At 48.5% G+C, this 27,774-nt stretch overlaps 1 protein-coding gene across 1 annotated transcript in view; it reads right to left on the reverse strand.

Moving 5' to 3' along the window:
- Window positions 1–2,893: 2,893 nt before the first annotated feature.
- LOC144116989 (uncharacterized) overlaps window positions 2,894–27,774 on the reverse strand; it is a 29,813-nt gene continuing 4,932 nt past the window's right edge. The window contains exons 4-5 of the mRNA XM_077651222.1: window positions 3,521–3,559; window positions 2,894–3,139 (exon numbers count right to left, since the gene is read on the reverse strand). Coding sequence (XP_077507348.1) covers window positions 3,099–3,139; window positions 3,521–3,559 — 80 coding nt within the window. The 3' untranslated portion in view covers window positions 2,894–3,098. The remainder of the gene's footprint in view (window positions 3,140–3,520; window positions 3,560–27,774) is intronic.

Consider the following 27,774-nt stretch of genomic DNA (forward strand, 5'->3'; position numbering starts at 1 on the left):
GCCAAGAGAACTGCACGTATGTGTAGTTACGGGCGTGCTCACTGATCTCGGGGCAAATGGCCAGAAAGCATAATCTAGACATTGGCTCCTAGCTAAAAATAAATGCCGTGCACTTACACTTTAACCTCACTTCCTAGCGGAGTAAATTTATTTAGCAAATAAAATGAAATAGTCGGATTTCTCTCACCGCCACAAGGAATTCCTGCATGAAAGACATTTACAAGGCACACGATTACTACTATACTCGAATACAGCTCAAGAACGAAGCGCTTTTACGCCGTCAAAAGACCCCTTTCCGGCCAGTGGCGTCGGCGATTCTCATGAGCCTGCTAGCCTCACAATGCAGGGAGCGGTGTGACAGTGCAGGAGGGGGACTATCCCCGACCTTGGAGGGAAACTGAGCGTCACTCATGAGGCGCCACTTCATGACAGCATCCGGTTTTAGACTTGCTTCTCATCTTTTCTGACTATGTCCAAGTTTGCTTGAAATACGCTTCTCGAACTACGAAAGGCATTTTACCCTACACCTCGTCACGCTCAAAACTAGTGAAGAGAGGTACAGCCAATCTCTGTCTAGGAAATGCCCGCGAAAAAGCGGCCCTCATGTCACCCAGAACAGTTTCTTTGAACGAACTGTCGTCTGCGGTCAGGCCGGTTACCCCGAGCAGGTCCTAGTCTCAGTTGCTGAATCACTGTCACGTAAGCTTAGGTTACAGCACGCACCTCACAACGAAGAAGCGTCGCGTCAGGAATTGAGGCCTGCTGTTATACCTTACGTGCACAAAGTCTCCCACAGTATCAAAAAGGTGGCAATGAAATACGATGTGAACGTAGTGTTTTCAGCACCCACAAAACTGTCGTCATTATGTGCCCATATCTCTAGAAAGAGCACAAAAAAAAAGTTTGTAAAGTCAAGTGCCAAACAATGTTCGCCAAATGTACAACGTACGTTGTTTATTTTCCCCCCTGTCATGTGGTAAGACCTATATCGGTCAGACTGGCCAATGCATTAATGACCGATTAAGACAGCATCGCGCATCACTGCAGCCGGATAATACGTACGGCCAATCTCCGAAAACATTGCAACAAATGTCAAAACTGCACTCCTCTGTTCAGCAGTGTGAAAATCATCGGCCGAGGGAGGCAATACGCAGATAAAACGAGAAATCTTGGAGGCTTTTAGGATAAAAAAAGTCAGGCACTGATTGCGTCTGCGATACGTCAGTCAAATTTTCTTCCAAAGAATACCGATTCTTGAATGGGACATAGTCTCCACGTGCAACATAGCAGTATTTTTAATGACTGCCTTTTTCTTTTCTTCATTTCTATTTGTGGGCGTTGCCTGCTCACGCGCTTGTGCGCCCTGCTCTGCTCGATTCTTTCATCAAGTAAAATTTTCACTTGTGTCTCCAGCGATGTCCATGTGAATTCTTTCTCTTGTGTCCGCGTCCTGCTCTGCTGGTTTCTCTACCTGGGACTGTATCACATTTCATTTGCCACTATCTAGCTGCAGTGTCACGCCAGCAGGCTCATGAGAATCGGCCGGCGCCATTAGCTGGAATAGGGTCCTTTGACGAGAAAAAGCCGCTTCTTGAGTTGTATCCGACTATAGTATTCTGTGCAGGGTGAATCAGGCGCACGTACGCGGCACGCAACCGAGGAAAGCGCGAAAAACGCTCGTTCGGACGCATGTTGTTTCAACGCGCCACACAACAAGCACCAGGGGACCATGGTGAACCGCATACTAGCCTTAATGGTGCCGCGTGTCCATTTATGTTGGGTGTATAAGGGGGTGTCTGCCAACCTAGAAAAGTTGGAGAAAAGCCAAGGAATGCCAGGTGCAATCGCTGACAGTCTGGAAATTTTGGGTTTTTAGCACCGCCGTATACGGCAACGACAACAGAGCGGCAAATCCGGCTTGGCAAGCATGGCGACGTGCTATACCGTATCGTCCGTACTGCTGTCCGGCTGTGTTAAAACCATTGAGGGTGCCTCTAAACCGTGGAATTTTCAGGAATTAGGCGAATCCGGAAGTCAGGGAACGGCAGCCCCAATCACTGTCAGACAAGTTGACAACTTGCAGTGTTATCCCGGCAAGTCTGGCCTGACAAGATGGGCCTGGCACGAATGGAACCTCACGACAGGTTGACCCATTCCTTCTGTCCTTTAGCACCTTTACCGAATTACTAAGTAGAATAAATAATTAAGCAATAAGGCATTTATTTCGCTAATTACTCCGAGCAATTCACGGAATTGGTGACTTAGTAGTAATTCATCCAGAACTGAACGAACAGTGCGAATAATAATGAAATAAATCGGTTATTAACGAACAAAAATACTTCTTAATTAATTGTCCATAATAACTCAAATAATGATTCTTGGACAATTAATTACGTACTTAGTTTAATTCCTTACCATTAATGACTAATTATATTACTAAGTACACCGTAAACAGAAAAACACCCAAATAAGAGTAAATGGATCGATGCGCAGCGCACTCTCGAAACGAAAGTGCGGTGAGATTTTCCTCAAAACAGGAGTATCTTATCTACTTCTGTTTGAAGAGGTAATTTTGGGGTGCTTGAAGGAGTGAAGTGTTACCGCTCTCTAGACAAGACTTTATTTTGGAATAAATATTGCGCTCACAAAGGACTTAGCATGGCAGTTAATACAAGTACTATATACTGCTTTGCAGCTCACTTTATAGTACATTTCAGCAGTATGTGCCTGTTCCTTTTAAGCACCTTTCACATTACTACAAGGTCGCATTTATGATGCCCAGACGAGTATATTTCACTTGATGAGAAAGCCCATTTGAAATGCAGTACTCCTATGGAAGCCTCACTTTACAGCTTTGTGTTTCAGAATAAGTGCGTCAATGAAAATACAGTGACAGATTTCAAACGGTATTTTTATTGTATACAAAACATTCGAGCCAAGTGTCCCGGAGCTTGTCTTCGATGTTTACAGAGTGCCTTGAGACACGCTCTCTTTGAGTATTCAATTTGATATAGCCAAAGGGATGAAAATCGAGGCACCAGACTTGCAACCTTGCAGGGCATTTAAATGCGTTGCTGTCAACATACAGGCATGTCATGCTATCGCTGGTCACAAGGCACGACGCCAAAGGTGGATCTTTCTGAAAGAATAATTAGAACAAGAAATAGGCGCATGAAAGCAATTACACCTCTAAGCTTGAAGTATGAGATGCTTCAAGTGTAGTTTAAGTAAAGTTCACACAATCAATTCAGAGGTCATTTATCAATAACATAGGTATTGCTGACTTTTAAACGTTTTTCATGGCAAAAGAATAGCTAGTAGCACATAGTAGCTAATCTACTAGCTAGTACATATCTGTAGCCTGTCGGATGACAGCGCCTGAATGCGGTTTTCGTGGTGTCACAAGTTGCAGAGAGAGCCGCTTTCGTTGCCGTTAATGAAATACAGCGAATTGAAAGCAGCGTCGATTGGGAACCTTTTCCCCATAAAGCATAAAACTTCAAAAATAAAATAGTCTTACCGAGGCACTTGTGGATTCGCACCGCCTTTAGTTGTCTCCCTGCACGAAAGTGGCATTGCGACATAATTTTTTTCACGGATCAGAAGGTTCCCCACGCGTTCCAGACACCAGATCAAAAGTAATTATTGAAACTGGAGAATGCAAACAAAAGACAGCGCTTTGCATGCACGCAGTGGAAACTTGCATGCAATTTCCTTGCAGGGAAAACCCGCAGCCGTGCACTTTGAGGGCGTCGTCAATGTGCGTACAGGTCAAAGGCAGCGCAAGGGCGATTAACACAGCGAAGGGAGGGAGCGATGCTTTAGTGTAATTTCTTTGGCATCGTTAGAATAAAAAGCTACCCCACTTCCGCCCTTCTACTACAAACCTGCCTTCTGTTCTGCTTTGCCGTCCCATTCTTGGCCAGGGTTCAAAAGAAAGCATTCGGCACAGGTCTGTCTCGTTGGGAAAGAAATGTAATTTAAGTTAGAAAGAACGCCAACCAAAAAAAATGGGGGGAAGAAAACGAAAAAAAAAGCACGACGTTTCGGAGCCTACTCGTATCTTCCAACCGGTGTGACTGCGAGCGAGTTGCAGCTTCCCGTTTTAAGCCTTCGGTTAGTCATCCGCCGCGTCACTGGACATAGACCGTGGATGTAAGAGGAACGGGGGGAGTGGTTAACATTGCCCCGCGTCTGCCGAATATGCCATGACTCAAGTACAATAACTCAAGTAAGAGCCTTCTGCGTGGGCGCGGCACAGTGTCCAGCACAATGGCTCCCTCGAAGTCAATTTTGTGGTCACATGCCTCGCAGTATCCGCCACCACGCTGTTCCCTGTTCATTTGCTTGACATCCGCTTTGTGCTGCTTCATTCTTTCGGCGAAATTCATGGTTTCGCCAGTGTACGACAGCGAGCCCTTCGAGCAGGGAATCTTGTATACTTGTGTAGGCTTCATTCTTTTTCCTTCGCTGCCTTCCCGGGGTGGGCAGTTTGAGCCGGAACTCTTGCCTCCACGAGTTTCACATGAATGGAAGTTGTTCGGAAACTGGAAGCGAAGAGGAAACTGCTTCTTTTCACAATTTTCGAGTAAGAAGAGCTTACAGCATACAACATTTTGGAACTATAGATGCTTAACTATCCAAAAAGGCAGTGCTCAGTATGCTTGGTTGCCACGTCATGTCCGATGCCAAAAATCGCTGCTACGTTTCGACGCTACCAACCCGGAAAAAGTAAAATGTAACATGAAAATGTATATGTAAATGTAGAATTTAGGCAATCTCGTTGTGCGCTAGTGCGTCGCCATGCCCTGTGCTATGATTACAAAGAATAAATCGCTTGGTTTGTTTGCATCACAAGGCCTTCTTAAAACACAGGAAAGGAAGCAACCGATTAAAGCAGGCGAGGTTTTGTTCTCATCGTTGTTCGTCATAACGTGACAAAAATTCACGGACCTCAACGGCCGTGCATTTTCGCCATGCTTATTGCCGGTACAGCTTCTCCATGTTCATGGACAGTAAATACATGGAGAAAACTTTGTCCGGAGAAAAACCAACCCCTCTTCCAGTTGTACATATTAACGTAAAAAGCCACGACTGTACTGCCACACACTTTTTTCAGCCGCATGTAACAATAAAATTATCAGATACTTAGTGGACACTGGGTAACTCGATGGAGCGCGCCCTGCACTCGCATCGAGGCACCGGCAGGCACGCAGAGGTGGGCATTTGACCTCAAAAATCCGGACTCACCTCAACCTCAAAAAGAATTTGCCCACTTCACTCAACCTGAACTTCACCAGTTGAGGTTGAGGTCTCCTTTGACGCCCTCACCTCACTTTTCCTGAGGCCACTTCTGACCTCACTCAACCTCACCTCAACCTCAAATTGTGAGGTTGTGGTCGGCTGCTCGATCTCAAAAAACAAACGAAAAACAAACAAAACGCTATTAAGAAGTTTTTCAGTTAAAAACAATTCTGAGAATCCTGTGAGACAGGAAAGCCAAAACGATGATGGAAGGTGTGTACAGACTCTATTGATGTGCACGCAATAGGAGAAGCTTATAATCTGGGATGAGCCCTCAGAGAGTATAGGGCCTGTAGCCAGGGGTGTCCCATACGTGGTTACCACCAGTACGTCGGTGAGTACTTTATATGTGTCAATATTTGGCAACTTGCTTCCTGTATACTTCTTCGTATTGAAGCCTCACGCTCATTCACGCACGAACCGGCAATTCACAAACACAGACCTTCTACACCATATACCAGAAATTCGGAGGAGGGGGGAGATATTCGTAATAATAACTGGTTTCTGGGGAAGAGAGATGGCGCAGTATCTGTCTCATATATCGTTGGACACCTGAACCGCGCCGAAAGGGTAGGGATGAAGGAGGGAGTGAAAAAGAAAGAAAGAGAGGTGACGTAGGGCTCCGGAATAATATCGACCGCCTGGGAATCTTCAACGTGCACTGATTCGCGATACTCTTTTCAGGCTGGAGAATAGTTGCCGAATATGAAGAAACTGGTCGTCGATGTACTTTCCAACGCGACGGTCATGCAGGCACATATCAGTATATTTCGATTTTCTAGCTCTATCCGACATAGCGAGAATGCTCTTTTGAGTCCTCTGTATGTTGCCTTCGAAAGCAATTAACAAGCTGCGACTGCACTACACCAACAGAGGCAGGTTTTATTAACGCGAAAGCGTTAAGGGCCCCGTGACGCAGAAAAGCTGGTGTCGTCGGCGTCGGCGGCGTTGGCCGCGAGCGAGAAATCTCAGACGCATTAATAAATAAAACCGAGAAGTAATTATGTCGAGTTGGGGAATCGAACCAGGGCCTCCGTAGTGCGAGACGAGCTCGCAAACCAGACCGTCACGCCAGCTCGATGGTTTGGAATGAACAAAGGCGCGTCTAGTGAATACGGTGTTGTCTCAGAAGGGTGCTTTTCCTTCACTTACGGCGCGGAACCCCTTTCTGGTTAACATCCCTGCCTTTCCCTCCTCCTCCTATTTATCTATCTACGCGGTTTGGGCGTTCATCGAGATATGTGAGACAAGCCGTCATTTCGTTTCCTTAAAACCAATTTTATTTTCATTTTTCTTGCCTTACGGCGTGGTTCGGGTGAAAAAAAAGTTGGGCTGAGGCTTAGCTAAACTGTTAAGCCTGGATATCTCGAAGCGAAAAGCGTTTAGCAAGGCGTGCCTCTCGTGATTCTGGCCTTTCAGCCGCTTGTCTAGCCTTGCACTTTTTCGTATCTTCGCTGCTTTTAAGCCAACTCCCACGCTACCACTTTTGGGTTTTTTTCTCCTTCCATGACGAAAGGTCAGACGACGGAGGCAGCGCGCGGCGGCGACGACGGCTGCGGCAGCAGCGGCTATCTGCCCTCTGCGTGACGTCACTCGGTTTGGTTTGGTTAGCTTACAGGGGTTTAACGTCCCAAAGCGACTCAGGCTATGAGAGACGCCGTAGTGAAGGGCTCCGGAATTTCGACCACCTGGGGTTCTTTAACGTGCACTGACATCGCACAGCACACGGGCCTCTTGAATTTCGCCTCCATCGAAATTCGACCGCCGAGGCCGGGATCGAACCCGCGTCTTTCGGGCCGGCAGCCGAGCGCCATAACCACTCAGCCACCGCGGCGGCTCACTCACTCGGTTTCACGGTCAGACGACGGAGTCAGCGCGGGGTGGCTACGACGGCTGTGGCAGCAGCGACCACCTGCGCTCCGCGTGACGTCACTCGGTTTCGCGCATGCGCAGCTGTGGCAAATCTGTAGTGTGGCTCACACGAAGCCCAGTGTTGACGAGCCTAGTGAAGCTTTTCACTTCAAAAATTGAAAATTGTTTTTTGGGGGGGAAAGGAAATGGCGCAGTATCTATCTCACATATCGGTCGACACCCGAACCTCGCCGTAAAAGACGATTCACACGACGGACTGTTCACCCGCGGCCCGCGCATCACGTGTTCGTGCGCCACCTAATTGAGAGGCGTACTGTCGGCCCGCGGACTGGACAACCAAGGAAATTCCAGTACCTCTCCCCTCGCGGGAATTAGCGGCGGACCGCGAAGATGCGCGCGCTACCTCTGGCAACCACCGCTCTTCCTAATATTTCGGCTGCCGCATTTCGCTGAGTGACGTTGAGCTGGCGCGCCGTTTTGACAAGCTACACTGCGTTCGCTACCATGACAAAGCGATCGACGGGGCTAGCTAGACGGCTCAGGCCATTCAGGAATTGGACAAAGGGCGGCACCTGCACCATTCAATCGCAGTCATGGGTTGTAGAGCGTTCCAGCGCTTCGGATCTCTTTGTCTTAATTCATGTCTAGTTCTGGGTGCATGTTTTTTTGTGAAAGAGGGATCCTAATGCGGCTCCTGTTCTCCTTGTTAATTCCCTCCCTTTCCTCTATAACTGGTTGTTGGGTTGTTGGTTGTTAGGGAAAGGAAATGGCGCAGTATCTTCCTCACATCTCGGCGGACACCTGAACCGCGCCGTAAGGGAAGTTATAAAGGAGGGAGTGAAAGAAGAAAGGAAGAAAGAGGTGCCGTAGTGGAGGGCTCCGGAATAATTTCGACCAACTGGGCATCTTTAACGTACACTGACATCGCACAGAACACGGGTGCCTTCGCGTTTCGCCTCCATCTAAACGCAGCCACCGCGGTCGGGTTCGAACCCAGGAACTCCGCATCAGTAGCCGAATACCCCATAACCACTGAGCCACCGCGGCGGGGGCAGAGAGTGAGTCAGTTGGCGCTTTCAAATGGAATTAATTTTAACGCTACAGCTTTAAGGAGCTCGCGTCGCACAAAAGCCGGTGTCGTCGGTTTCTCTGACCGTGAGCGAAAAATGGCGCATCTCGGTGGACACCTGAACCGCGCCGTAAGAGAAGGGACTTTCCTTCCCTTTCGGAGCGGTACGGGTGTTCAGCGACAATTGTGAGACAGGCGCAATTTCCTGTCCTTAAAACCAATTTTCATTTCAATTTCCTTCCCTTACGGCCCGGTACGGTGTCCACCGAGATATGTGAGACAGGCGTCCTTTCCGCTCCTTAAAAAATATTTTCATTTTCCTTGCCTTACGGCGCAGTTTGGGTGTCCACCAAAATATGTTTTCTTTCCTTAAATTGTCCGGGCAAGGGTCGCACCGAAGGAGGATGGCGTTCCGTGGATTCCTTGGCAATGTTGCAACACGTTGTCGCTTCCTGATCTTAAAGGCGAAGCTTAAGCGTCCTTTAAATTTTTATTTTGCCTCAGTACCGCTACGCCACGCACCTCAAAGCGCGAATGAAACGTCCACTGAGCCAGGTAGCCAGTTATGCGCTGTTCATTTCCCAAAAATCATCGGTGCCTAGAAAGTTGTCAACGCCAACGGCAATGAACACAATGAACTCCGACAGCTTTCGCTTTATATTGTCGCCGACGAACGTCGGACGACACAAAAGGGGGCTTTTTAATCCGAAGGCCAAGAAGACCAGCAGCGCGCGTCTTCTTCTTCTTCTCCTCAAGTAATATGGCACATCCGAGCAGGAACGTCGTCTTCTTCGCTTCCACACGAGCCCAGCCATGCCGTTCGGCCGCATGGCGGCGCTTGCAGAATGTGAGCAGTGTGGCAATATTAAGAATTAGATGAGCTAATCCACGTTCTTTTTTTTTAAGACTGACATGGGACGAGAGCGCCGCTGCGTTTACGCTGCTTGTGTAAAATGCCCTTCGACGCTAACAACGAGGAAGCGAAGGACAAATTTGAGAATGCAAAACAGCCCCTCTCCCGTGGTTGTCAATCAATAGCACGAGCCAAAACAGAAAAATCTCTTGCCAGCACGCGTGTTATGTCACGAACGGGCGGTTTTTACTGCTGCTGCTGCTGCTGATAGGAAGGAAGAAAATGAAAGTGCACGGGCCTGCCTACTGGCTCAAGCCGAGCCATGCTCGCTGCCGCGTGCTGAAAGTAGATGAGTTAAATGATAGGAGAGCAAGCATAGAAAGAAAAGGCGCGCCCGCTATTATGCCCCAGGGCGATTCCGGAGGCAGTGCAATACTGGGACGACCCGTGCCAGAGTGCTTCGAGTCAAGCACCCCGCCATATTCCAAAAATAAGTTTACTATCTTGGGTCCGAGGACCCGCAGCAAATATTAAATCAGCGACATCGAATCAGATATTAAGTCAGATATTAAATCAGCCATACCTGCCGCGGTGGTTCAGTGGTTAGGACGCTCGGATACTGATCCGGAGTTCCCGGGTTCGAACCCGTCCGCGGCGGCTGCGCTTCGACGGAGGCGAAACGCTAAGGCGCCCGTGTGCTGTGTGCGATGTCAGTGCACGTTAAAGATCCCCAGGCGGTCGAAATTATTCCGGAGCCCTCCACTACGGCACCCCTTTCTTTCTTTATTCTTTAGCTCCCTCCTTTATCCCTTCCCTTACGGCGCGGTTCAGGTGTCCAACGATATATGAGACAGATACTGCGCCATTTCCTTAATGCGATACAGCGCGAATAAAGACGGGGACGAAGCAAGACAAGACACCACAGTGCTCAGTGACTCGAGGAACGCCGTGCGCAACTTTGCCAAGGGGCGAGTGAGCGCGCCGGCGGCCGCCATCATCGGCAAGCTCCAGCCCCAAGACCGCCGCAGCACCATCCGTATCAAGTGGTTCCCGGCGCACGCGGGCGAGTGTGCATCCTCGCCGAACCACAACGAGACGGCCCATTCGGCGGCGCGAGCGCTTACCCTCCGCGCCCCCGAGAGTGACCGTTCCGTGTGGTGGTTCGAAACCAAGGACCGCGTAACCAGTTATGGCGAAGTTACCATGTGTTACCGCCTAGCTCGGCGGACAATGCCGCCTCCCCACCCGGCACTCAGTCGGGAGGAGGCCGTCATCCTAAGACAGATACAGACCGGGTCACTCCTCGCCCCGGCAGTGCTACACGTACTTCACCCAGAACTCTATCCGAGCGATGTGTGCAATGTTTGTGCAGCTGGTCCGGCGGACCAATGGCACATCATGTGGGACTGTGCCAGGTTCCCGACCGAGGCTACCTCCAGGATATACCCGCCCGAACTTCAAAGTGCAGTGCACTCTACAAACAAGGACATTCAACTATGGGCCGTCCAGCAGGCCCGGGGTGCGCTCGAAAAGCACAAGCCTCACGACCCACCACAAACGGGCCGAACGGGGGTAGTGCAGAGGAGGGCATAACCCCGGGTCGACGCTTGGCCAACGTCACGACGCGTCAAACCGTCGGTTGCCGGCATTTTCAATAAAGTTTTTCCTACCTACCTACCACAGCGCTGTGGTGTCTTGTCTCGCCTCGTCCCCGTCTTTATTCGCGCTGTATCGCATTATGGAAAAATACCAACTAGCTCGATCCGCCACTCTTGCCATTTCCTTTCCCCAAAATCCAGTTATTACTGTTAGCGCACGCCAGCAAGAGGGGACGCTCTTTTACAGCTCGCGATTATGTGTGTCGTTTTGTTATTATTTTCGAGATGCGTTGATAAATAAGATCATTTAATTAATAGCTATACGCAAGTAAGTAAGCCCATGTTACCTGTGTGTAGTTGAGTCATTTTACGCGACTACACAGATGAATTTAGGAAGAGCTTAAGAACTGTAGCCAGCCTTTGAAAGGTTGCTCAAAAAGATGGCCTGAACTGCGAACGGTTTTAACAAGCGGAATTTTCAGCGGTCGTCGGATTAGGACATGGTCGCGGTTTAAGATTTATACAACTCATTGTGTGTGTATCCATGGATGGCAGCGGTTTAAGATTTATACAACTCATTGTGTGTGTATCCATGGATGGCAGTCCGTGCTATGTTGCGTGCGAAAAATAGCGCATGAACTGTATTGTCACGTAGTGGTGACAGCAGTCCAACGAGTGATGAAGACAGAAGGACGTCTAAAAGAAATCTGTTTATTGGGCTGACTTGCGCCCGCAATGGACTGAATCACTCGGCGGCGGCGAAGCGACAAGCGTGCTCGGCGGTCGTATAACAGAATGCCCGCCGCTGTCGGCCGTGTTCAATCTAAAGCTGATAGCGAACTTTCGAGATCAAGCGTGCAAAATTACTTGAACATTCCGGAACAACGTAGAATCAGCTCTGCCTGGCTGCGATCAATCGAGATAGATCTAGTCGCGTTTTGCGTCGCAAACAAATCGATAAAGTGGTGTGGCGGTATATTTGAAGAACGAACAAACACTGCAAATATGCGCGGCAGTATTATAACATGATTTCAGGACCGCAGGCCCCTGGGTCCCCGGACGACCCAGATAGCGCTTTTAGTGTTTGCTACCTGGTTGTCCGTCATGCTTGGATGCCTTCGGTACCTTTGTCACATTGTAAAAACCGCCTCTGAGTGACAACACGTGTGCTACCAAGAGATTTTTTTCTGTTTTGGCTCATGCTGTTGGTGGACAACCACGGTAGAGGGGCGGTTTAGCCTTCCCAAATTTGTCCTTCGCTTCCTCGTTGTTAGCTTTGAAGGGCATTTTACACAAGCAGCGTAAACCCAACTGCGCTCTCGTCCCATGTCAGTCTTTAAAAAAAGAACGTGGATTAGCTCAGCTAATTCATAACATAAAGTGAAAGCTGTTGGAGTTCATTGTGTTCATTGCCGTTGGCGTTGACAACTTTCTAGGCACCGATGATTTTCGGGAAATGAACAGAGCATAACTGGCTACCTGGCTCAGTGGACGCTTCATTTGCGCTTTGAGGTACGTGGCGTAGCGGTACTGAGAGAGAAAAAAAATTGGATTTTTCCGGAAAGGAAATGCCCCAATAACTGTCTCACATATCTCGGTGGACACCCGAACCGCGCCGTAAGGGAATGAAGAAAGGAGGGAGTGAAAGAACAAAGGAAGAAAGAAGTGCCTGAGTGGAGGGCTCGGGAATAAGTTCGACCACCTGGGAATCTTTAACGTGCACTGACATCACACAGCACACGGGCACCTTTAGCGTTTCGCCTCCATCAAAACGTGGCTGCCGCGGGCGCGTAATGCGGTCGCCGCGTGTTTCCGTTTGCTAGCCGCTACAGACAAGCCAAATGTTGCCCACGCCCGACCAATCTATACGCGGGGTACGAAGCCGGGTACTGAGAGTGCGATGGGTGCTGCGTGCGTTAGCGATGACTTAGAGTTTCTTACTATTAACTAGAGGGAAAGCTGGCGGCGCTGCACCTGAACCTCCATGGGCGCGCAAAGCACCATGGGGCGATTGGCTACTTGGCGCGGGACAGTAGGTTTTAAAGCGAAAGCTTTATTGGCCGCAAACTCGCGATTTCGCCGTGGCGGTACTCCATGGTGGCACGTGACGTCACAACGCGCGCCTCGCCGCTGCCGCCGTTTGGTAGGACGTGACACAGCGTTCCTCGTCCCCAAGAGTGATGCCCAAAGGGCCAACATACGTCGGGACCAGCATCCCTCTCCCCCACTTCATAGCAACCATCGCCACCACCGCGTTCCTCGTCGTTGCGCTCGCCTCCGCCCGCTTCGACAGCTGCGTCGCATGCGTGGTAAATGTCACAGGATTGAAAAGAAGAGCTGGCGTGCGCCGCAACCACAGTTGAGGCGACAGTATGGACGGCGACAATTCTGATAAGCTGGAGGAGGCCTGGAATCGACAGCGGAACGAGATGAAGAGGAAACGAATCGCCCAGGAAACAGATGAACAGCGCGCCGAACGACTGGCTAAACGCCGCCGTGAATATGCCACCGCGAGACAGGCATGTTTAACGTCCGGTGTCTCGACTGCTAGCAGCAGCGACAGCAGCCGGAGGAGAGACCTGAGTCCTGCTTCACTTAAGACGGCCCGTGATGAACGATGGAATGCGACCAAGAGACTTCAGCGGCGGGCTCAAGAAACCTAAGAACAACGTGCCGTTAGCCTAGAGAATAGGCGTAAGAGTGACGCGACCCCTTCAATCCTTGGATAGCCTCGGTGCTGAAATCAAACATGGACCTACAGGTCATACTGGACGTTTATGCCTGTGCTTCATACGTTGTGGAATATGTGAACAAGGACAACTGGGGAGTTTCACACTTGCTTTCATTACATATATCTTGGCATAGCTGAGCTAAGCCACTGCCATTTTTCCGGAGCCCTCCACTACGGCACCTCTTTCTTCCTTTCTTCTCTCAGTCCTTCCTTTCTCCCTTTCCTTACGGCGCGGTTGAGGTGTCCGCCCTATCCTTTCTTAATATCTCTCCCCCATTTCTTTCCCTCTCCCTGTCCTTTTATTCCTGCTAGCCGCACCTCAGGGGCTTCAGGTTTCGATGGCAGATGCCGCGGCTAGCAACATCTTTTCCTTCCGTTATTATTTTATTAATAAATAGCCACTAGCAGCAGCAGTAACTGTCTCGCATATCTCGGTGGACATCCTAACCGCGCTGTAAAAGAAAGGATAAAGGAGGGAGTGAAAGAAGAGAAGAAGAAAGCATTTGCGTTTAAAACCCTATCGAAACACGGCTGTCCTGGTCGGGATTTTATTCCGCGTCATCGGCGTCAGCAGACAAATACCTTGTGGGAAACTGAAATTGAAAATTAGTTGTTCGAGAATGTAAATGGCGCAGCATCTCTGTCACATATCGGCGGACACCTGAACCGCGCGCCGCGCCATACGGGAAGGGATAAAGGAGGAACTGAGAGAAGAAAGGAAGAAAGAGGTGCCGTAGTGGAGGGCTCAGGAATAATTTCGACCACCTGGAGATCTTCCAGGTGCATTGTATAGGTGCACACGCCGAGAAATGAGCGAATTAGTAATCCTTTCTACCTTAAGAATGAATTTGATACTGGTGACAGCAAGCTCCAGAAGTAAATAATTAAATACGTGGCACACTTTAATTATAGGCAGAATTTCAGCACATTTGATTAATAGCTATAGTTGCGTGCGTCTGCTAGTTGCGTTGCTGGATTACAAAATCCCATATTAAAGCCATAAAAGCGAAGCTGTGGGCAGAAAAAAATCTGTGCCACTCGTTCTTTCAGTAGTGTTGGCTCGGGTGCACGGTGTAAGAATAACACACTTGCACCGTGCTCGGGTGCCATCCACTGGCCAGTGATAGACAACCATCGCTCAGGTGTCTCGTCTATCCCACGCCACTGGTCACTGTCATGCTATTCGTCGTTTCATCGTCTTAAGGTTTCCGTGGGGCAATTTTTGGAGGGTCCTGCCCATTTGGGCGGGCCTAAATCTTTAAATCAACAGTAAGAATTGTAGAGGCGAAAGCTTTGCTACTTCCTTCCGTAGCTTGTTCGGCGTGGGTTTCATATGGCCTGGAACCGAGGAGAACCTCGTGACGTCGCCGAGCCCGATAGAGTGGGAGCTTCGAAAGTAAAGCAAAGGAAGGGCGCATAACTGGCTCCCTGGGACAGTGGCCACCTCATTCGCGCTTTAAGCTACGTGGCGGTAGGGACAGATGTGCGCCGGAGAGCCAGTGGGCGGGCCCGTGCGCTTTCGTTTTCACTCTTCTTGCAGTCGCAATAACATGTGCGCTGCATGCGTTGGCATTGACAGGTGTCAGCCGATACAATAATAATAATAATTGGTTTTTGGGGAAAGGAAATGGCGCAGTATCTGTCTCATATATTGTTGGACACCTGAACCGCGCCGTAAGAGAAGGGATAATAAAGGAGGGAGTGAAAGAAGGTAGAAAGAGGTGCCGTAGTGGAGGGCTCCGGAATAATTTCGACCACCTGGGGATAAAGGAGGGAGTGAAAGAAGGAAGAAAGAGGTGCCGTAGTGGAGGGCTCCGGAATAATTTCGACCACCTGGGGATCTTTAACGTGCACTGACACCGCACAGCACACGGGCGACAGCCGATATGTGAGAATTCAAGACATGCCGTCGGCGTTCATTGCGTTCATTGGCGTTGACGACGTTCTAGACCGACGATTTTGAGGTAAAGAAGGGCATAACTGGCTCCCTGGGTCAGTGGACGCCTAAACCGAGCTTTGAGGTACTACGTGGTGGTGGCGAGAGAGAGATGTGGCCTGCATGCATTAGCGCTGACAACGTTGTGGCAGCCACGCGGCACTACAGCAATAGGCCGAAGCGTTCATTGGGTGAGCAACCTCTCGCGATAAACCATTAAACTGCCACCTACAAGGGGTGGCAGGGTGGGCGCGCTGCATATCCAGTGTGCGGAACGCACTCAACGTTACAGAGGCCAAGCCGCGTCTACTTGCCCGATACACCACAGCTTTCGCTCTCTAACCAGGTTCAGCAGTAGTTAAACCGCAGCGAATTTTTTTGCGGATGGGTTGCATTTGCGAGTGAGTGCATTTTCAGGCCTGTTTAGGCCCGGAAATGCTACCTGTCAGCGTCGGGTAATCAATAGTAGGTCAGATCCAAACTCTAACAGCACTTCTAATGGCATGTTTGCTTATCGACAACTCAGAGGCAATAAGTTTAATAAGAAATTTTTTATTTAATGTATTCCCTATTAGACTAATTGTCTATTATAGCTGTCGACAAGCAAACAGGCTATTAGTTATGCTATTGGAACTTTCGCTAGGGGGGGGGGGGGGGGACACGAGACCGAGAAACGGCTTGCTCAGCACACATCGCAAAAAGGCGTCAATCCAAGAGCCAGGCAACACGTATCTCCGACACTACCAGCCAAATCCCTCGAGCACTAGTTCTAGACGACTGCGTGGACAAAACCAGTGCCCTCCACGGCAGTTTCAAGTGGCGGCAATAACTGCTGTTAGAGTGCCCTTCATGAATCTTCGGCTTTTAAAGCTCCTGCATGCGATGGCAATATCTTGCGGATGTCCTCTTGATGCTTACTGTCTACCAAACTACCTCACACGTCCAATAATGTCCGAGTGACGTCCGATTAACATCCGTACTCGTACCGAATCCGGACATCGACATGTAGAACAAACAACGCCTGAAACGGACGGCATAATCGGGATGTTTGCGGCGCTTACCGAGGACCTTTTTCTCCGTAAGCATTCTTAAATGCGGTCAGAACGGCAGAATATATTATGGAAATTCGGTGTCGATGTTTTCTTTAGCGCGCCCTGCAAGCTGTCCCGTTTGTGCCTCTCAACCAACAAAGATACACGAAGGAAAGCAGGCTGTGTCATCAGCCACGGAACCAAGTATGTTCCCTGCAGAAAGGAAGTTGTACATTTAGTGCAGTAACATAGCAACTCTGCGTTCACACTGCCGCCAGCATTTTCCAAAACATTGACAATCCTGTGATAGATAACGCACGTCGCTTTTCAAGCAACAGGTAATCAGAGGCGCTAAGGACAAAAAGGCAAATTAGATTCTCAACCCCAGAGAGGTATATGGCCTCGACAAGTGTGTCAGCGAGGCTTCGTTCAGTTGTATAAGAGGCAACTAAACTTTCTTGAATTGGTTAAGTGAATGTGATAGTGTATTTGTAATGGGATTGCCTATTTGGCGCGCATGTTCGTTGTTGTTGATAAAGAAAAGAGGCGCCGCTTCATCGTCCTCGTCTTTGGCTCTGCTACACTGTTTTGGAACCAGTTTTAAGTCTCCGCTCGTCCTGTGTGCTTCTCTCCTGTGTGTTGTCCCCTGCGCAGTTTGTTTCATGTCATTCGAACCAGACCCTCATCGCACACTCCTAAAAAAAAAAAAACACTTCGCCTGGCGGCAGTGAGCCGGTAGATACTGTCAGGTCGATGGGCCGAGATGTTTAAGAGGTTCGAATGCAAAATTCTAGTCGAACATCATTGCTGTACGAACAGCGAAAAAAATTCTAGGACTCAGTGCTAGGAATATATATATTCCTAGCACTGAGCCCGAGAATTTTTTTCGGATTTCCTATGCAAACATCAAGCAACCTTGCCTGTCCCTCCGACCGAATTCTCCTGGTACGCGTTGCATGTGAAAGCACTGGCCGAAAATCGCACTGCGGCGTCACCGGCTACGCCGACTCTTTTCGTTCTAGTCGCGGCAGTTTCAGACTGGAAAATGCCGGCCAATAAGCGCAAATTTTACATTCTTGTCTAAATATCTAAATTCTAAATATCTTGTCTTTACTCATCGATATCTCCTGAGCACTGGAAATCATATGGCTAGCAGTAACATGCAGTCCAGGTAACACTGTCCTGGGCGTCTGCTACAGACACACAGAATACCCTCCCAAGTCTTGTCCCTCATCTCCTCGACATTAGAGCGTCTATTCGAGCTATGCTTAACGAAATAATGGCGCAGATCAAGTGACAGGACAGCAGGAGAGCACAAACACACACAAGCGCCAACTTACAACTTTATTGTTTGGCTGCCCATATGCCGAATTTATACCAAGCAACACGCCCAAACTGTGAACAATAATCAAACAGTGACGCACATGGACGCGATGTGCGAAGCGGAAAATCATGATATCGCACAAGGCAAACATGACGAGTGCACTAAGCTCTACCGCAGCACGTGGAACATCCCTCTCTCAGATGACTAACTGGCAAAAAACAAGAGGTAAAAGACGGGACGACACAAGCTAAAACCTAAACTAATCACGAACATATCACCGAAGAAAAATTGTGACGGAAGGCCACGTCACAAAAGCAGGGAAATGACAAAGGAGGACTAAAAGGGCTAAAACCATGAGAATGAAACCTGAAACGTCAACAGAACACGGCAAGAACTCAGTGTAAAACAAGACGCATAAAACAAAACTGCAAAGCCAACAAAAACACGGCTAAATTCGATGAAAGTGAATAACAAGGAACCTGGTATAAAAGCGCAAAAAACACACTAAGCATGCTGACACGACCTCGGGGCCCCGTATGGCGAGTAAAGGACAACAAAATCAAAACCCTGGTCTGCCACCTCCAGAGCGCTCACGTTCGGTGAGGAAGGTTAATTCTTTTTTCGTTAGGCAGATTGATGCCGCGCTGATACAAGTCTTCTCAGCTCGCGCTATTTCTTGCGCTTCTACAATATAAAATCGCGGGTGAGCTGATCTTTGCGCTTGTAAATAACAGAGCATTTCTTCAGTAGCGCCCTGCACTTGCAGGACCTGCAGTGTTCGCCTAAATGGCCTTCAATTGCCAATTGACGTAACTTCCTGCGATGTTCTTTCAGACGCTCGTTGAGGCACCTTCCTGTTTGGCCTATGTAACTGGCACCACATGTTAGAGGGATCGTGTAAACGACTCCTTCAGAACAGGCTACGAATTTGTTCTCATAGTTGATTATGCAGTCCGGCTTCGCTTTCTTGACATGACAGGATTTCTTACAAAGGGCAGAAAGTTTGACAGGAGCGGAACATACCGCTCTGACTTTCGCACGAGCTCCGATCTTTTTAAGGTTGTGTGAAACGGCATGAAGATATGGTATCACAGCAACCTTGCTTTTCTTGAGCTCCTCCTTTTTCTTGGCCTTGAATCGATTCTTTTCTTCATCACTCAGACGGGCCTCTACTTTTTGTTTCCTGTGCAGGCCTTCAGCAACCGATACCAACAAGGGATGCGGATAGCCCGCTCTCTTTAGGTGCGTGACCTGCATACTGAAGCTTCTGTCCATTGCATGATGACACGACTTTCTGAGAGCATCGGTGAAACAGTGTTGCACAATGGCTCTCTTTACTAGTTTGGAGTGGGCTGACTGGTATGGCAGGAGGCATTTCTTCGCTCTGGGTTCATAGCACCAACAGATGTGGTTGTCCTTGAAGGTCAGACGAAGGTCCAAAAACATTATAGAACCTTCACTTGGAAGCTCATGAGTTAATAGCAGAGGCTGTAAGCCTGTCGTGAACTTGCTCGGTGTTCTATCAATGAGATCCTCATTTTGCGCGTCCACTATAACTAAGTAATCATCTGCATAGCGAAACACTTTTGTCACGTCGGAGCCAAGTTGCTTCACCAGAGCCGCGTCCCGGCGGGCCAGAACCAGGTCACTGAGAACCGGGGCGATACACGAACCGATGCAGATGCCTTGCTTTTGCAAGTGGATCGATTTGTCGTGACAGACGAAAGTGGATGTTAGATAGAATTGCAGAAGTTTTAAAAAGGCAGACGTGTTCACACCGGCAGCGTTTTGAAATTTTACCGGGCCGTGGCGGTCTATGCACTCTTCTACGCACGACAGAATTTCATGATGCGGCAAGGAATAATATAAATCTTTGACGTCAACCGATAAAGCCCAGAGCTTTCTGCAACCATGCGTGTGTAAAAAAACAATGACTGACAAGGAATCCCTAGCCAGAAAAGGGTCTTCAATTGCTAACATTCCCAGGTTGCTTTTTAAGTACAGCGCAACACACTTCTGCCACGTCCCCACCTCCGAAACAATCACACGTAAAGGGCAGTCAGCCTTATGTGTTTTCGCAGAGAAAAACACTTCCAAAAAATCTGTTTTGCTTTTCCCAATACTCTGCACTAAATGGTCGAGCTGAAGGCGCTTGCAAAGCTTTTTTGCTTTAGTTTTTACTTTGGCAAGTGATACATTGGAACACCGATTGAAAACTGACCCCAACGCACGAGAGGCTTTTTGTTTGAAAAGACGTGAAGGTAACACAGCAAACCCACCTTCTTTGTCTGCTGGGAGGGGACAAACACCCTTTTCCTTCAGAACTGAGGAAATCCGTGACAAATGAACACGATGTCGTGGTCGGTGGCAGCGGGCTAACACGTCTACACCTTGCGAAATGCACAGATCACCGCCATTGTCCGAAGCCCGTTTGGACACTTCTCTTACAACCGCCACCAGTTCCGGAGCACTCTTTCTTGGTTCCACGGCGGACTTGGGTCCAAGGCGCAGCACTTGTGTCACATCGTCGGGAAGGCGGACGTCACCAAGAGTATACAGCTGGTTAGAGCTGCTCGGCTTCTTCGGAGGCAGCAAGCCCCGTAGATGTGTCAACATGGCCTTCCATATGCACTCGGTGGTTGGGGCCAATAGACCATTATACTCCCGCCATCTGAAGTATGCTCTTCCTGGAGGCTCACTCCAGAATAAGGTCGCGTGAAGGCAGTCCCTGATGAATCTAGCCTGCCTCCGCCATTCGGACCGCAAAATCTTGCATATCCGTGCACCATGGCTTACCGACGGTAGAAAGTCACCGAAAATTTTGATTTTGTTGTCCTTTACTCGCCATACGGGGCCCCGAGTTCGTGTCAGCATGCTTAGTGTGTTTTTTGCGCTTTTATACCAGGTTCCTTGTTATTCACTTTCATCGAATTTAGCCGTGTTTCTGTTGGCTTTGTAGTTTTGTTTTATGCGTCTTGTTTTACACTGAGTCTTTGCCGTGTTCTGTTGACGTTTCAGGTTTCTCATGTTTTTAGCCCTTTTAGCCCTCTTTTGTCATTTCCCTGGTTTTGTGACGTGGCCTTCCGTCATAATTTTTCTTCGGTGATATGTTCGTGATTAGTTTCGGTTTTAGCTTGTGTCGTCCCGTCTTTTACCTCTTGTTTTTTCCACTTAGTCATCTGAGACAGGGATGTTCCACGTGCTGCGGTAGAGCTTAGTGCACTCGTCATGTTGCTTGCCTTGTGCGATATCATGATTTGCCGCTTCGCACATCGCGTCCATGTGCGTCACTGTTTGATTATTGTTCACAGTTTGTGCGTGTTGCTTGGTATAAATTCAGCATATTGGCAGCCAAACAATAAAGTTGTAAGTTGGCGCTTGTGTGTGTTTGTGCTCTCCTGCTGTCCTGTCACTTGATCTGCGCCATTATTCCGTTAAGCATATCTGACAAACTTGCCCAATCTTTTACGCTTCTTATTCGAGCTAGGTTGCCTAAATCTGACATTTTCTTGTTCACAGACTTTAATTACCCTGACGCTGAATGGTGTAACTTATCTTTTCATTCATTATTCTGCGTCCGATGAGTTCGTGCAGCTAATTTTAGACTTTTCTTTCGTCCAACTTGTCGGCACTCCAACACGCGATGCTACTATTTCAGACCTCATTCAAACATCTACTTTTTAAAGGGTCAGAGATATGTCTCATAATGAAGGGTTGAGCGATCCGCACCTTCTTCAGTTCACTATTAATGCCCCTTTTTATTCACGCCACGCTCGACCAAAACAAATTATAAATTCTAGAAAGGCTGACATTAACGCATTAATCGTGCACTCCCGAGTGTTTTTATGAATTTTTTTGGTGGTTTCTCGTCTCGGTGGTGGTGGTAGTGGTTTTTTTTTTATTAAAATAATAGTAAAAAGGAAGGAAAAGATTTTTGCTAGCCCCGGCATCTGCCATCGATACTGAAGCACCTGAGCTGGGGCAGCGGAAATAAAGGATAGCAGGCAGAATGGAGAAATGAAATGAAAGAGGTGAGGGGACAGGAATAGAGGACAGGGGGAGAAGCAATATATGCAAACTACTCGGTCTGTTAACAACGTCTCGGTCTCTTAACAAAAACTCGACTTTGTAGGAAGAAAAAAAACGGAACTTGCGCGAAATCACATTCCTCGAATAACTTTTTGTGCTAACATATCTACACCTAGATATAACAGGTCACTTCTAGCGCTAAAAAACAAGAGAAAAAATGCTTTTTTAGGGTTACGAGGCGATTGCGCACGAGTCATTCGCAAGCGAACACAAACTGCGAAACATTCTACTGTCATGCCATCCGAAAGACCAAACAAAGATTCATATCACAAGACCTTCAATCGCTCATGAAAAATACCCCGTCATGCGCGTCTGACAATATTTTACTGTTTGATAAAAACGAGTGTCCAGTTGCTCAAAAGAGCTGCCCTGCCATGTTTAAGGATTACTTCACACCTGTATTCACTAATTCACTAAAGTAGACTATTTCAACCTACCTAAACCACAACAACTACGTTGCCCATTCATGACCGCATTAGATATTAGAGTAGAAGGCACTGCATGCACCATACGTGTCGTGGCTGACTACTGTAAGTCCATCGACCGTCTGCCCTTTGTGGACAACCGCCACTGTAGCTAGCATAGCTAAAGCATCCGCAGCATCGGCATAGAATAAGCCTTCTTGTATGCCGCAGTGTTTCTGGATTGCATTTGCTTTCGCTCGTCTTTGTGCCGGGTGGTTGGTCGGGTGCATGTTTCTTGGAAGGGGAGTAGCCTTGAAGCACCCTCTCCAGGCGCTTCGGATGGCTCGTTTAGCAAGAAGGTTGAGGGGGCACTCAATATTGAGACTGAGGATAGTTCTCCATGTCTGCGTGGTTGCCAATCCGACCACTTGAGCCCTGAAGAGCTGTTGCAAAAACTGCCATGCAAAGGGTGTGGGAACCCAGTCAAGCTTGCCTAAGGGCAGTTTTTCCCCCACTCCCTGCTATCTTTACCTGATTAAAATGCAAAAATAAACATTGAATTGAATGCTGCTTTTGTCGCTCTCTCACCAAAAGAAATCGACTTTTTTTGGAAAACACACGTGGCACTGCGCGATCATGCTTCATTGGTATCGTTAAGGGCTTCATTGAAGCTTGATTCTGTGCTTATTATAAAAATTCAGTTGAAGTACAGCGTTTGTGTCGTTCGTGTCTGTCGGTCCTTGTCTATTTACTGCCGTAAAACGAATCTCTGAACCTTTACCCTTCTGTTGTTGAGCCGCCGCAGTGGCTGAGTGGTGATGGCGCTCGGCCGCTGACCCGAAAGACGCGGGTTCGATCCCGGCCGCGGTGGTCGAATTTCGATGAAGGCGAACTTCTAGAGGCCCGTGTACTGTGCGATGTCAGTGCACGTTAAAGAACCCCAGGTGGTCGAAATTTCCGGAGCCCTTCACTACGGCGTCTCTCATAGCCTGAGTCGCTTTGGGACGTTAAACCTCCATAAACCAAACCAAACAGACCTTCTGTTGTCGCGAATATCAGCGATAGCGGGGGTGGTACGAAGACACGCAGACACGCGCGCTCGCACATCCATCCATAGCCTTGTGTCATATGGAACGATTTTCCGACGAACAAAGCACGAACTCCGTTCGGCGGCGTTCGTCGGGTGGCCGGCGGGCGAAAAGCTATACCTCTTCGTAGCCAGTCTAGCCAAGCTAGGCATTTTCGCCAGACTGTCGGCCGCTCGCCGGAAGCGTTGAGTGCAGGCTGTCGTTGTGGGCCAAGCAGGACGCGCTACTGCTTCAGGCTTCCGCCCGCCTCATCTGACTCGCCTGGCCGACCAGATTGAACACGGCGACGAAATCGGCGCGCATCGTGCACCGCGGCAACTAATAACGGCCGTCCAAAAGCGACCGATATTGAGGCACAGTACACGCCTCGACTACAATGGCATTCAGAAAAAGGTAATCACGTCGTTGAGCCTACGTTTTAACAACAAAATAAGACAAAACTGCCAAAATAACACGAAACCTAAATAAGTAATGTCATTTGACCTCACAAAAAAAGTAATTCGCTTGCAAATGCAAAGCCGCTATTTTCATTTTATACATCAAAGGTATCACGCCGCATCAAGCAGCACTAAGATCACTGCAACGCCGTCCGCCTTTTTTTTTTTTCCTGTGGTGCTGCCCGGCGAAGGTAGGGTGGCGCTTGACGCGCAATGTTCGGATTGTAAGTTCTCTGAACATGGGTCGGGCGTCCGGTGTGTCAGGCCGCGGGGCCATTGCCATCGCGTCGGGCATGACGTCACTGCATTCTCGCCAGTAAGCATGCACCTGCTTTATCTCCCTTTCCCATTTCCTCATATCGCACTCCTTGCATCGACGCCGCGTAATCGGGAAACATAGCCTTGACATATCTGCAGCTAGCCATATATAAAGGCCTCGCATTTTAAACCACAGCCGCCAGCCTAACATTCTGCTCTCAGTTACTCAGCACCTGCGCCTTTCCTTTCCTGCTAAGCCCCGACCCTCACCCCACGGAAAATTAGGCGCAAAACTGATGGTTGGTTTCGGTGTCATCGTAGCCATGATTCTGGGACGTTGTTTGACTGCGACTGCCGAGAATGGAGGCTAAAAGCTTGGTTTAGTTTGCTTTATGGGGGATTTAAAGTCCCAAAGCGACTCAGGCTGTGAGGGACGCCGTAGTGAAGGGCTCCGGAAATTTCGACTAACTGGGGTTCTTTAACGTGCATTGGCATCGCACAGTACACGGGCCTCTAACATTTCACTCTCCGGCGAAATACGACCACCGTGGCCGGAATCGATCGACCCCGCGTCTTTCAGGTCAGTAGCCGAGCACCATAGCAACTGAGCCACCGCGGCAGCTGGAAGCTAAAAACATTTCGCACTTTAAAAAGCCCTCAGAGAATATATATTATAGTCAGCCTATGTATGCTGCGCAATATGCTTTTGTTGGGCAGAATCCCGACGAGATGAACTGATCTTAAAAAAAGAATAAGGATGAAACAATTTAAATAAATAATGATGATGATGAAAACATTTTAATTGGAACGAAAATTGGTGGTCGGTTCCCCTATCCTTGGAGTCCATTGAATCTTGCAGCCGCTCTAGCCCTTTCGATCAGCTCCTGCGGAACTTTCGAGTCTGGGCTGGACACTATTTCCTACCAGTGCTCAATCGTCTTGTATCGTATGCGCAATGCCGGCTTAAACGGGCAACTGATAAGCATTACGAACTGAAGCACTACGCGTTCCCTCTCCCGCTACTGTCGGTATAAATACGCGCTGCTCAATAAAGCTGGGTCTTTTGCCACCTGGCATTAATCGGCGTGTCATGACCTCAATAAAATCTGTTATTTTATCCTTTCTGTATCTGTGTTGTCTTGGCAGGCCTATACCATGTGGTGTACATGTCAGCGAGCGGAGCAGTGCCTCAAATCGCACACCTACGCTGCTGATCCGACAGTACCACCGTCCCATTACGCGTCTGGCTTCCCTACTTCGTTAATTTTCAACTTTGACTGAGTGTAACTCGTACTCAACAGGCAGCTATAGCTATAACTTGCATGCCAAGAATACCCCGTTTATTTTTTTCGGTTCAAACCGAATTTCATAAACTGAACTCGGCGTACTTTTATCTTTTTTTTTTCAGTTTATGCCGAAAAGTCCAACCTTTACCTATAAAGCTGTAGGATTTTTGAGTGTGTGGTCAACAAGTATGAGTAATTGTTCTCACCCGTGTGTTGGGGTGCTCTGGATGGTAGTGCTCGGGCTGCGGCGTGTGCGCATTCTTCCGCATACGCTTGTACTGTGTTTGTAGCTTCCTGCAGTCGTGTTGTATTTCTTGAGTGGATGAAGCGCACAAAAGACACGGCACATAGGCAAAGACGGACACGACACAGGCGCTACAGGCGCTTCCTGCAGTCGTGTTGTATTTCTTCTTCATTGCCGCTGTTCGTACACGTTTTAATAAGGTCCGCGGAAAGGGCGGTCCGCGGAAAGAGCATGCTTGATGCCCTCTATGGCGTGCAGTTCGGGAGCGGCAAAATGGCTATGTTAAATAGCATTAGAGATAATAATGCCCTTTTTGGGGTCCCCCCGTCGACGATGTTTATGGGTTCTGGTTTGGTCTTTCCTACGTTGAGATTGACTGTGCGCTTGGCCAGGAAGTCTTTAATATTACGTCCTTTCATTGCAGTTAGTGTTCTTTAGGTTACTTACTACAGTCTTGTGCTTCACATTGCCAAATGCACCCTTTCGATCTAATGCTATAGTGTAACTTTGGTTTCGTTGCTTCTCGGCGTGTCAATTATTTCCTCTTTTAGCTGAAGGAGGATGTCATGATGGTTTGTTCTGAAGCCAAACATGGTGTTTGTGGTTCTGCCTTCTCTTTCTATGTGCTTGTATAGCCTTTGGTGGATTATTTTCTCAAAAAGTTTTCCCGAGCACGATGTGAGCGAGATCGGTCTTAGGTTCACTATGTTGATTTCTTTCCCCGGCTTTGGTATGAAGTGCATCTCTGCTGTCTTCCACGTCTGAGTATTTTTCCTTCTGCCTAGCAGTTGCTAAAGAAATCTATTAGTCTCGTTAATGAAGTTTCATCGAGATTGGCCAACATCTTGACTGACATTGTCCCTGCCTGACAACAAAGCGCACAGAAAACGACGAAGACGAGAAAGACAGAGACAAGAGCTCTCGTCTTCGTCGTTTTCTGAGCGCTTTGTTGTAGAGAATGGGTTACCAATTAGCCCGAACCCACACCTTATTAAACTCAGTCCTTGTCCGAACTCGCATTTATTTTCATTTCCAGCACGGTTTTTACCTCCCTGGTCGTTATTTCTCTGTCCATCTCCAAATTCTGCTCTCCTCCGTACACTTGCTGTGCCGCGTTTTTTTTCCTCGATCTGAATGCATTTATTCGTGATCTCCTCTATAAGTTCCTTTTCACTGCCCTTGTTAAAAATTACCCTCTAATGAGTCGCATAGTCGATGCCAGTTGACCTTGGCTAACCGCTATGCATATTTTTCGGCTGTTTTGGCGAGTTCCGCTATCCGTTTCTTTAGTTTCTTGTTGAACCATTGCTTCTTCAACCGCTAAGGACCATTCTGGCCTCCCGTGGGTATAGCAACTGCAGGTAGATTGCTGGGCTTCGTCAGCTGGCTTTATGAATTTCGTAACATTCGTAGGTATAGGCAGGTAGGCCTCAAACAATGCTGGCTCATACCCACTGCGGGGGAGTGGCCAAGACACAGGCGGTTAATTGCTGGATACAGGAAAGTTTTGACGGCAAAAGGAGTGGTAATAGCATGCAGGCTGACAGTTCGGAAGACGCAAGGACAGGGGTCCTGTTAACTTTGAGATCGAAGACGGGACAATGGCTTAATGTGCACAATAGAATACAATGCCTGTAATGTTTCAATGTCGTACTGACTGAGAGCTGGAAAAAGAAATTGGAATGGGAGTCGCTGTGTTTCTTGAAGGAAATTTTGCATAGCAGAGCGCACACTCCTGTCGCTTCGCCCACGCAAAGAAGCGCCAATGGAAAGAACAACCGCAGAGGACACACGCAAACCCAGTTGATGAAATGGAATTCGCAAAAGACGCTTCCTAAAATGAGAGAAGCGGCGGCAGAACAGCAGGAAGTGATCTATTGTCTTAGGTTCGGCCCAAAAAGGGCACAATGGGGAAGACGCCAGGCCAGATCTGTGAAGGTGGAAATTTAGAAGGGGAACCCGGCAACGCAAACGCGTGAAAGAGATCTCTATAGTCTGCGCGAGCGCCAGTCTTTGTTACTCCAAGGAAGCAGAAGATGCTGATATTCGGGAAATGATGTAAGAGCCGAGGCAGCAAATTTCTGAAATATTGTGTAGCGGCGAAAACCTCACCGCAGCTGTGTATGCACAGGTTGGCAGGACAGAAATAATTGGGCCGCAGAGAGAGGCCCTTGCTAAGGAACCTGCAACCTCATTTAAGTGAAAGCCCATGTGACCTGGTACCCAAAGCAACCTTACCGAATTTAGATG

This window comes from Amblyomma americanum, chromosome 1, assembly GCF_052857255.1.
Source record: "Amblyomma americanum isolate KBUSLIRL-KWMA chromosome 1, ASM5285725v1, whole genome shotgun sequence".
NCBI lineage: Eukaryota > Metazoa > Arthropoda > Arachnida > Ixodida > Ixodidae > Amblyomma > Amblyomma americanum.